The following is a 12,133-nucleotide window of genomic DNA, read 5'->3' as shown; positions in this document are numbered from 1 at the left end:
TGGGAGTCCTGGTTGACAAGAAACTAACCATGAGCCAGCAATGTGCCCTTGTGGCCAAGAAGGCCAATGGCATCCTGGGATGCATCAAGAGAATGTGTCCAGCAGGTCAAGGGAGGTTCTTCTCCCCTTCTCCTCTGCCCTGGTGAGGCCTCATCTGGAGTCCTGTGCCCAGTTCTTGGCACCCTAGCTGAAGAGAGACAGAGAACTTCTGGAGAGAGTCCAGCACAGGGCCACCAAGATGATCAGGGGACTGGAACATCTTTCATATGAGAAAAGGCTGCAGGAACTGGGGCTGTTTAGCCTAGAGAAGAGGAGACTGTGGGGGATCTTATTAACATTTACAAATATCTAAAGTGTGGGTCTCAGGAGGTTGGGAGATCTCTTTTTTCCATTGTATCTAGTGACAGGACAAGGGGTAATGGGATGAAGCTGGAACATAAAAAGTTCCACTGAACTAGAAGAAAAAACTATTTCACTGTGCGGGTGAGGGAGCCCTGGCACAGGCTGCCCAAAGGGGTTGTGGAATCTCCTTCCTTGGAGGTCTTCAAGACCCACCTGGAGATGTTCTTATGCAACCTGATCTAGGTGGACCTGATTCTGCAGGGGGATTGGACTAGATGATCTCTAAAGGTCTCTTCCAACATCTATCATTCTATGAAGATTAAATCAACAGGGAACAGGACTTGTCTTGAGGGTGGATTAACAAATTCTTGAAACTTCTGTCAAAAGTGACAGTATTTATATGTCCAATGTCATCAACAGGTATCTGAACATTGTTTTCACCTTATGTTTTCCTTTACATTAAATTGCTCAGCATTTTGGGAATCTAAAAATAAGAAAAATCCTGGAAGTAATTAAGTAAAATACACACTTGAACAACTGGGTCTCTAACACTTTTTTTTTTCTCTTCCTTCAGTGCATTTTTAAGACCTAAACTGGGGAAACAATATGAAGCTTCCTGTGTGGTATGTACAGGTTTTTCTTCTTCAACTCTTATTAGTAACCAACTTTTCAAGTAACTTGATCTTAGCATAGTGGCCGGTCAGCAAGCTTCTCAGCTCATGCCAGAAGTGGATTTGATCCATTCACCTTTTATTTTGTACATTACCACATCGAGGATTTTAAACCTTTTCCCATTTAAAGAATTTGGATAGTATGTGCATCTCTAAACACAGCAAAAATATATTGATTTGGATATTAGTAACTGAACCAATTAGCAATTAAAGTAAGTAATGGTATGGGCAGGCTGAGCTAATACAATCTGGGTCTCAACTTGCAGTTCATCGTGTGTGTATGTGCTTTCAGATGATATTGATGTCATCTCAGTTTGTGATTACTGGAGTTTTTTCATACTTAAAGTACTGAAAGTCTATACATTACTAACAGGCTTTAAACAATGACATTTCCATTGTGCAAGGTGAAAATACCTCTTCTATTGAAAAATAGGGGGAGTGTGTCTTAGCAGCATAAAGACAGGTAATTATGCAGATATTAATAACTCTTATTTCTAACTGTATTTTAGATGGAACCTCGCTACTCTCTAAAAGATGGAGAAAGGAAAGGCATGCAGCAAGTTCAAATAAGATTGGTATCTAGGGAATTTCATAATTCCTTGAACTGTTGCTGGTCTTTGGATAACTTAAAGTACATTAAGCAGTTGCAGCCAAACTTGACAGACTGGAAAAACTTAGTGTGGACATGTATCTTAATAGCTTAAAGCACTTAGGTCTCTCCACAGCAATTTTCTGACTTCTCACAAGACATTAAGCTGGAGAAGCCCTAGCTGCTGCTGACTCATTTTCTTCTAAGAAATCCATAAATTTTTCAAGGTTATTGCTAGATAACAAATACTGATAGAGAACTACTGGCTTACTGTGTTGATGAGTAAAATGCATTGCAATTCTGGCACATGGGGCAAAAAGCATCATCCCTGGCTTGTACCATTGACAATTTCTGGTTGTTCAGAGCCCAGAAAACAGAACTTGCTTTCCTGATGTCCTTCACCAAGAGTCGTAGCAGTATGCAGGAGCCATGCCTTGAAGGGCCTGTAATTTGAGTCTGTGGCCCCACCTGTGAGCTGTTGTGTAGCAGGACAGAGCTTCCTTTTCTGTGTTCTCCATGATGTACCTGTCTGTTTGTGACTTCCTTGTGCTTCATGCTGTGCTGTTAGCATCAGATCTTCTACATTGCTCAGGCTGATTCTAAAACACCTTTATTTTGTGAGCACATATCAGAATTTACTAGGTGTAAAAAGCCCAATCAACCAACCAAAAAACCCAAATCCAAACCAGACAAACAAAAACCAGCTGCAAGACAACATAAATCACACATTTCAGGCAAGGAAAAGGATGCTCTGGAAAAACACATTTTATGAAGATCCAATCCATGTCTGCCCCTTGGATGAAGGATAACTTGCTTCTTCTCCGATTCTTAACATAATCATTAAATTATGGTAGGAAGCTTTCAAAGGTGGGACTTAGTTTTGAGCAATTGATGTGATACAGCCTGAGTTGCCTCATCTGCCACCTTCTTTTTCCAGTACAAACTGTCAACTGTAGCCCAAACCACCTGAGCCCAAGTACAGCAGGGAGTGTACCGATCTTTGGTTTAGTCTTAGGCAGTCCGGTGAGGACAGGAGTTGGAGAACACAGAGTTGGACTCAATGAGTCCCTTCCAGTTCAGGGTCTTCTGTGATTCTTTTGCACATCAATTTCCTATCCCTGCTAATTCACAGGAATGTCTGCCCGTATCAACACCTGCTCTGTTATGTGGTGGGGAGTGCTGTGTGCATGGGTGAGAAAAGGGTTCTGGAACTTGACAGGTAGTTGACTTGTCTTCTGAAACATCATGCTATCTCCCACCACTGTATTGACTAGCCTGCCTAAGAATGCTATGCATCTGTTATGTGATCTGTCCTTTTAAAATTCTCTAGCCAGAATTCTTCTAGGCATGTCTATAGGCTGTTAACTGTCTGGCAATGCAAATGACAACATTGTGCAGTATTCTATTATTATTCTTGGCTCTTAACTTGCTGCAGTGGAATTTGCTGCATATCGTGGATTGAGGAAGCAAATGCTGGAGGCCTAGATTCAGTGAGTGTAGCATCTGGTCTGCAAGAGCAGATTGCATAGTTTCTTTGAGCTTTGCTTTATGCCATAATACTTGAGGAAGAACCTGTCCCTTTCAAAGCCTTATTTGCCTTACCTGAATAATCACACTGACCTCAGTTGGTCCGTGAATAATAGCCTTTAATCTGAAGATAAATATCCCCTCACACACATTGTCTTACACTGTCTAAATGGTCTTGTGCCTCAGTATGGATTTAATGTTCTTCCTTCTTCCCATTCTAAAATTATTCTGCTCTGGCACAATGTCATTCCTGATATGTGTGAGCCAAAGCTGTGAATGAGCTCACAAGGCTGTGTGAGTGCTGTACAAAGCTAATGCATTTTTTTGGGTGAGGATAAGGGACTCAAGAATATGTTTTAAATTCTTTTACCCTGGATTGCATTGGGCATGGAAAAACCCCAGAGTTTTCTGGAGGATCCTGCTAATTCGATGTTTACCTCTTTTCTGTTGATTTTCTTTTGGTTTGATCTTTACTTTTTTTTGTTTCCAAATTTAGTAATATGTTTTGTTGTTATACATGCTTAAAAGATAGACATGGAACAAAGTTTAAAAGAGGCCACCTTTATTTAATCTAGCTGATGGACATAGTTGCAGAAAATTGACTTTTTGAACATGGGAATCTTCTATAAATACAATTTTTGACATTTGTGTTTCTTTGATCATTTGTACCATTACTATGTTTGCTAAACAGTGGAGCTTTACCATCTTTACAAACTCCTAGATTAATGTTTCTTTCTAGGAACTATTCCTTACTCAGAGGACCTCTCCCAGACTGACAGTACAGTCTGTCTGTATTTCAAGCTCTTTCCAGTTAGGCTGAAATGACTTGAGCAATGGTCTCTGCCTCCCACCATGATGCAGCCTGAGCTTTGGAAGGATGAGGCAGTAAGGTTCCTTCCAAGGGCAGAAGTCTGGTTCAAAGACCACTAACACTTTCTCCATGTCCCTGCCAGGGTTCCTCTGTACATACAGTAGGCTAAGCACCAGACCCTGCTCTCCTAGGTTACTGCCTTTTTTTCTTTCAAGTGAGATCTTCTTGGGCCATTTCCCTGGAGGAGACCTGCAGCTCATCTAGCACTCCTGAGAGAGTAGAACAGGGGAGTGCTGAGCTTCCCAGGGTCCAGGCTGTCTAGCAGGGGTGAGGGGCCTGGCAAAGCCTTTGTTGCCTCCCACAGTTTGCTGCAGGTGTAGTTGCCCTGGGCTTAGAGCAGGGAAAGTTCCTGTGATGTGAGCAGAACTGTATGGAAAACCATGGCAAAAACCAACCAGAATCTGCTCTGTCATGTACTGCTTGTCTAGGATTCTTCAGGCAGCTACATATTCCTGTTCCAGCAGCAGTGACACACAGGCTGACCCTGATCACAAGGGCTTTGACAGCCTCTTTGGTTCTTGGTGGAGACAGAGGTAAAAGGAGAACAGCAGCAGTGGGAAGGCAGCCAGACAAGACTCTAATACAACAGATAGCATCACCAGGCTAAAGGGGAAAATGCTTCTGTAAGTGGCCCCAAAGGAGCTGAACACATGCACACAGAGCACTGCTGAGAGGGGCTGCCCTTTCTCCAGCCAGGACATAACACTGGCTTCCCTCACTGCCACCTTGGCAGATGTTCTTTATGCTCCTTTGGTGTGGGGGGTGTTGCAGGCAGGGACATCTGCTATAAGTAGGTAACTGTTTTCTTAGCCAAGCAGTAGCACTGAGATTGCATCTCCAGACATACCTGTAGAATGTAAATATCTCTCTTTGAACTGACTTACAGGGAGCTCGGTTCAGACATTCTCATTCAGCCTTGTCATTGAAACATGTAACTCCTCTCAGCTGTAGCAGCAGTTGCCTAGGTCATTAAGTCTTTTCCTTTAATGTCTGTATATTCTCTGTAGAAGGTCTTGAATGTCAGAGTAGAGCCACAGCAAACCAAAAGGGAGGCTCTACAGGAGCAAATGCTAGCCCAGGGTCTTGCACCTTGAATGTCTGGTGTAGGCAAAAGCTGCTGTGAGCTGGACCTTTATGGAAAACTCCAGACAAACCCCATGGGAACACTTGTCCAAAGAACTGCCTGTTCTTGTTCAACTGCTTGTGACAGTTGTCAGTGCTGTTTCTACTCAGGTCAGGAAAGAACAGAGGAATGTGGTGGTTAACTATGTAGAAAAGCTTAATGTGGCTCAGAAACCCAAAATGTTGAGGTGAATATAAGCCTATTTGAAGACATAATTGCAGATTCCTTGGCTACCTCATGAGTTTTTGACGCATGCAGAATGTAGTCCAGAGCTTCCAGAAGAAGAGAGAGAATGTGTTTTGGGAGAACTTGATCCCTGATGCCATTGAACCTACCCAGAAATGAGGCCTGAAGTGGAGAGCTAGAGAACAACAGTGTGTTTTCCCTCACTCTTCAGAGTAGTGAGTGTTGCTGCTCACAGTGACTTTTTTCCTCTCCTTGCTCTGTAAACTGAACAGCTTTGGCAATCTACTGAAGTCTGAGCTTATGGTTTGGCTTTTCTACTGCAGGTGGGAAGATAATTTCATTTGATAAACTTAGGTCAGTACTGGTGCTTGGTAGGCATTTCAGTGGGCTAATCCAGCCCACTAACCTGATAAAAATTCCTTACCTCAGTGCTGAGTCTCATTTTGGCTTCTGTAGGGGCTCAGTTGACTCTGAAGCTGAATGAAGTCTTCAGTGAGCCCCAGAGCTGATGCATAAGTAGACATGAGAGTGTGTGGCCAAAGTAACAAATAAAGAGTGTGACTCTGTCCCCTTTTGGGGAAAAAAAAAAAATAAAAGCCCAAACAAAAAACCTCATGTTTTTCGTTGTCTCTTTCAGACTGTTGTTTGTAGCCATACATTAACCCTACACCTCTTTTCTTGCTTCTGGGTATGTTTTGTTACCCCACATGGTAACCTGGTCTGAGACAGTTGTTCTAGACCTCTGTTGGTTTTATACTAATGTGCTTTCACTTGCTACTGTGGTTTGATGCTCTTATAGTTTCTAAATGGAAGAGAATACTCTCCTGCCAAGGCTTTCTGAGTGTTGGCCATCCTTTCATATTCCCCCTATTCCTCAATGAATGGCAGGAGACAGTTTCCCTTTGTAGACACTGTTGTCTCTCAGCGCATTAGTGCAAGAGTGATGTGAGACATCCTTTCCCTGGCAGACATGTTTTGTGTTCCTAGTGCTAAGAAATATGCATTGCTGACCACCTAATCCATGACATGATATTTTTGACAAATACCCAAGAAGACAGAATTTTTGGCCACATATTACAGCTAATGCCCTCCAATTTTAGCTATTGCTCCAGAAAGAAAGTCTGTTGAGTTTTCTAACTAAAACCTGAGGTTTCTAGTAGGTGGGCAGTGTCACTTTCTACACACTTCTCTAATTGTTAGCAACCCTGTTTATTGTCAGTATTTCCTCAGGTTCAATTTGTGTTGCTACAGGCTTAGTCCTCTGTAAGTATACTTTGTTCTGAGCATCTTCCAAATACATCTGTGTAAATCATAAAGTCCATCTCCCCTTCTCTTTATCTGTGCCTGAGATGTGTTTTTCTGCCTCCTTCCTGGCTGGAGCAGAGCTGTTTTGGGGATGTTCTAAAACCATGATGGCACTAGGGCATCCTGCCTCTTGATAGAGGAGCTTGTGTCTGCCAACACCAGCAAGTGTGGCCACAACCTGAGAGAACAAAGGAGCACACTGCTAGGGGATGCAAAAGAGTGCATGTTACTGCTGGTTACATGCCGTGCCTCGGATGGTTGGTCATTCGGGAGAGCTGGGTTATGACTGCTGCTCTTTTTGTTTACTTCTTTGCAATTAAGTCTATTCTTATTAGCCCTCTCAATTTTACAGGTAAAATCGATATTAGTAGTAGTGTTGAAGGATAAGCTTTATGAATCTGGAGTGAGGGCATCTGAAGCACCCATTAGGTCATGAATGCCAACGGTTACGTGTTTGCTCAGAGCTTGATAAAATTGGTGAAATGGTTTATGAGCAAATAGGTGGTTAGGAGGATAAGCTGGTATATCGCAAGGACATGCATTATCACTAATGTATTTCTTCACTTTAGGAACTAGACTGAAGGAATGTAACTGCTTCTGTGACATGTAATGAGATCTTTGTATCTGGTCAGAAGAACGGCGTATTGAAATGGTTGGAGCAGCTAGCAATAAGGAACTTCCTTTGAGATTTCAAAGGCAGATAGTCTTATTTTGTGTTTCTCGAGGTGGAAGTAATGAACTTACTGCTGCTATCGGGTCTTTTAAGTGTTCACAAAACTATTACATCAGGGCTCGACAAAAAATTTTATACACTGATTATTTTTTGTGGCAGGGTGTGAAAATATTTCCTAAGGCCCATATACCTTCAGTGGCTTGCCCTTTGTTTTACGCTAAAGGGAAAGAGCATGTATGTGTGAGGAAAATATCCAGCACTCAGCTTTACAAATACAGTCTCCATTAGCTCCTGTGACTTCCAACAGGATCCCTGACATGCCAGATTAGCAGCCAGCTATCTGAAAGTCTGACTTGATGTCAGCACTTACTAATTAATATAGATGATACTTGCTTTAATTCTTTTTTTGTTACAGAAAATATATTGAGTGGCCCATTCATTTCTTAGCCAAGTGTGTCCATATGTTTGATGAGCTTTAGCTAGAGTCACTGTCTTTCAGGAAAAAATATTAAAGGTGTGCTTTAGTTACATAATAGAAAATTACAGATTACAGGTTTTTAAAAGAGAGTGTTCTGTGTACTAGAAGGTATGTGCAGAAGTAGATACATGGTGTCTTTTAAAATTTGTTCTTCCTTCTAGTCTTTTGAAAGAGTTTTAGTAGAGAACAAGCTGCATGGCCTGTCTCCAGCTCTCTCTGAAGCCATCCAGAGCATTTCTCGCTGGGAACTTGTCCAAGCTGCGCTCCCGCATGTGCTGCACTGCACTGCAACATTGCTGTCGAACCGAAACAAGCTAGGTTAGTGCTCATCTGAGTTGTGTTTTCCATTACTAAAGTTATCAGTAAAAATATGACAGATTGATACATCAAGTGCCATCATACTCTAAATCCTAAAATCCCGGTTGTTTTGTTCTGTGGATTGCCTTTTTTAATCTGTTCTCATTTATAACAGGGTAACCTGAGAGAGCTTCTCCAGTGAAGTTAATGATTTGCTGAGTTGTAGAGTCAAAGTAATTCAGAAATATTTTGCTGGTTATTTTCCAGACATAATAGAACTAGCTTCAGCAAAAGCCTTACCACCCTGCAGGCATGGGTTCTCTGAAAGAATACTTAGTTCTTTCAAGGTATGCTGCAGTGGCCATTTGCAGCAGATACTTTGAATATCATCACTTGTTTGTTTTGGGGTATTTTTTCCTCTTTTCATTGAGACCAATGCATGTGATTCTCAGCACATAAATCAGTCAGATAATAATGATAAGGCCAGGTCCAAACCTAGTACCCTTTACTAGATTTTCACTGATTTCAGCAGTGATTGCAGCAGGAATTTGTTTCATGAGACATGCCAGTAACATTAAGAGGACACAGCTTAGGCACCTCAGAGTGCTCACTTTCATATTGTCTTTATTGAATAAGAGTTGAACAGACCAGACTGTCGAGCTGGCATCTTTTAGGACCACTCTATGTCCATGAATTTTGTTGTCCTACAGGGATTGAACTGCAGGTGCTGTGAAGAAAATGGACACTTGTGAATTAGAAAGTTTCAAACATAATGAAGCAGAATGCTGATACTGTTAATGGTAGAATTTTAATATTCAAATGCTTGTCAGGAAGTCAGATGCCCAGTTTCCTGTGTGGCTCTGAAAGTCTCAACAGTTCCATTAATGGAAAGCCTGTGAAATACTGTGATACATTTTTCCATCCAGGACATCAGGATAAGCTTGGAGTAGCTGAAACTAAGCTTCTTCACACTCTTCACTGGATGCTGCTGGAGGCCCCACAGGACTGCAGCAATGACCAATTTGGAGGAGACAGAGGATCTGGTTGGGGAGGGAGCAGTAGTGCCTTTATCCACCAGGCTGAAAACCAAGGATCACCAGGACATCCTCAGCCCAGCACCACGAATGATGAGGAGGAGAATAACAGAAGGAAGTTCTTCCAGAACTCCATGGCCACAGTGGAGCTCTTTGTGTTCCTCTTCGCTCCCCTTGTCCACAGGATTAAAGTAAGTGATGGGGTATTTGTGTGCAGACAGTTCTGAGCAGAAAGAGACTGGTTCTGCCTTTGTGATTGTTATTTAATTCAGCTTGCAGTGCACACTATGTGACCACTAGGAATGTTTTAAGAGGCTGGCAGAATGCTACTTCCATCAGGAAGAAATATTTCCAGTGACATGAACAATTACCACAGCATCAGGCAGGCACAAAGGCACATCAGTCTGAAGCCCTCAGGAATGTTGAAGATCTGAGGCCCTTGTGGAATCTTTGAGACCTTGGAACCTGCAGAAAGGATTGTGAAATTTAGCTTGCTCCAGTGATTCTCAGCGACTGCTCAGAAAAGCCTGCTAGATTTTCAGAGATTCCACTGTGGGGCAGCCACTGGCATTTATTGTTGTCATTACTAATCATCTTGATGCTAATTACCAGGAATGCGTAATACTGGTTTAAGCATGGCAGTGGAAAAGGCAATTGAGCATTCCTTTGTTCTGAAGTTAGAAGCAAGCTGCAGGCTTCTTGTCTGCCAGGTCCCTCCGTTGGTTTTATGCTGAGTGGTGTGATGAGGAGACATTTTGTGCATGCTCTGACTCCTGCCTCTTGTCTTTAGTTTCTCTGGAGGGCAGTTCTCTAGCCTTTAAGTTCCCAGCTAGGCCTCATAAGAGAAACTGGCTCTGGAGAGTAGGTGCTTAGAAAAGCTCTTTTGAATCTGTTCTAATCTTGCCTTGTGTGCTGCAACAGTTGAAGAAGACAAGACAGTATAAGAGATAAAGGATAATCTTTTGGTTCAGGCAGATGAAAGCAGGCCTGGAGAGCTAGAGTCTTTTCCTACTTCTACTACTGAATTCCTGTATATTGTTGCCCAAATTTTCATACTTTACTAGTTTTGTAAGCTACTGTGACGTGACAGAAAGAAATGCAGAATTCCTCCAATGTTACACACACAAATGCGGGTTGTCCTTTGAATAAATGAAACTGCAGTAGACCCTGGCTATTAGACATTAGGTTTCCATTTTTTATATTAATCTTTCCATGAAATAGTTTCCCATTTACAAGATGGGATTAGTAACAATATCTCAGGTTTACTTTGAAGATCTCTGAGCTGTCTGAGATACTGTAGTGATAAACATTGAAAAGACCATGAAAACGTGTGTGTTTCTGTCATCAAAGCAAAGCTCAAAAAATGAGCCAGTTACATGCCTCATTTGCCTCATATAAGTCATCATTGTTCCCTCTGTGTTTCGCAGAGTACTATCTGATCAGATAACCAAAGTAATATTGCATGTGCTCAGGGAAGATTATACATGTTTACACAGGCAGACCTAAATTATTGAATTCCTAAATTCTGATAGAATTTGTGTATTTAGCAATGAGGATTTTGAGAGGTGAGCTTAGCTTAGTGTATAACAAGTCTTGTGAACTCTTATGATGAGATGACGCTAATATAGAGTAGGGAATGGAAGAGCTGAAGAGCTACAAGCAGTCATTTACTGCCATTCCTTTAGCTCTATCTGCATCGTGGATTTCAGCTGCTGAGACATGTGGAGCTATGTCAACAGACACAGTACTGCAGTTATAATTATGCTGCCCAAACTCTTATTACCATGTTTGTTTGGCTTATTGAGATAGCTGGAGTATACCAATATCTGTATCTCCTAAGACAGATCTGACCTTAGGTCAAGTAAGTGCATACTTGCACCTCAGTTGATCTAAGATTTACTTGTGTAATAATTTACATTATTTCAACTACTTGCATACATAAAATAATGATGTCATGGATTTAGGTAGTACTAATATCTCTGTATTGACATAGCTTAGGTAAAAACAGTGCTAGGAATTATAACAACATTATTGTATACTGCTATTTAATGTTTCCTCAATTTCTAAGTAATATTTTAATATTTACTATTCATATTCTTTTGGGGAAAGAAATTCATGTCTCTGAGTGTAAATCCTAAGGTTCTTCTTGAATACTAAATATAAAGTGGTTATATATGGCCAGAAGGGATGCTCTCTGATACAGGAATGGTCTTTTACAGCTTAATGTTCTGAAGAAAAAAAAAAGAGATTCATTCACTATAATAGAAATTTCATTCAGAAAAAAGTCTCTTGTATACTTCTCTATTGAGATTTCCTTATTATTTTTTGATAGCCATATATGAAATGTATTAATGTTTGCTGAGCTGTGTCAGTGGTGCTTGAATTAGCATATACTGACCACAGAACTGCACAAGGTATCATTCATTTCTTGTAAGATCTGTGCATCAGACAAACAACATTCCTTTTAGACTGGAAACAACACTCTTTTGTATAAGTTTGTGTGATACAACCTCTGTTTGTCCTTCTAGGAGTCTGACCTGACATTTCGGTTGGCCAGTGGCCTTGTTATTTGGCAGCCTATGTGGGAACACAGGCAGCCTGAAGTTTCTGCCTTCAACGCCCTTGTAAAACCAATCAGGAACATCGTTACAGGTCTGTGGCTTTGCTATGGTAGCTCTTGAGGGCTGGAAAACCTTTGTTTGCCTGCTGGTGCCTTACTTTCTGTAACCATTATATTTGAAGGAATAAGTTACTCCTGCAGGAACCAGTCAAACTTTTGAGAGTAGTTTAAGGTTGTTTCACCTCAGAGTAAACCAACATTTGCATAATAATTAAATAGTAAATGAGAGACAAATCACAAACAGGAAATGTGGTTCTCTTCAGTAGAGCTATCCTTTCTTGTCAGCCTCATATCTCTGTTTCACCATATCATCCTTAGTTGCTAAAAAGGACAAAGGCAATATCTATCAGTGGCCTGACATGGGAGGGGAGAAGGCTTTTCTGGACTGGCATTGGACAAAAATTAACAGTGAAGAGC

General features: G+C 41.3%; 1 protein-coding gene across 3 annotated transcripts in view; it reads left to right on the top strand.

Moving 5' to 3' along the window:
- Positions 1-12,133, top strand: part of UNC80 (unc-80 homolog, NALCN channel complex subunit) — a 131,574-nt gene that overhangs the window by 1,634 nt on the left and 117,807 nt on the right. For all 3 annotated transcript variants that reach the window (XM_062002461.1, XM_062002459.1, XM_062002460.1), the window contains exons 2-5: positions 917-965; positions 7,927-8,083; positions 8,989-9,287; positions 11,625-11,748. In XM_062002461.1, coding sequence (XP_061858445.1) covers positions 917-965; positions 7,927-8,083; positions 8,989-9,287; positions 11,625-11,748 — 629 coding nt within the window. The remainder of the gene's footprint in view (positions 1-916; positions 966-7,926; positions 8,084-8,988; positions 9,288-11,624; positions 11,749-12,133) is intronic.

Source organism: Colius striatus, chromosome 9 (genome assembly GCF_028858725.1).
Source record: "Colius striatus isolate bColStr4 chromosome 9, bColStr4.1.hap1, whole genome shotgun sequence".
NCBI classification, from domain to species: domain Eukaryota; kingdom Metazoa; phylum Chordata; class Aves; order Coliiformes; family Coliidae; genus Colius; species Colius striatus.
This window is presented reverse-complemented; position numbering and strand designations above follow the sequence as displayed.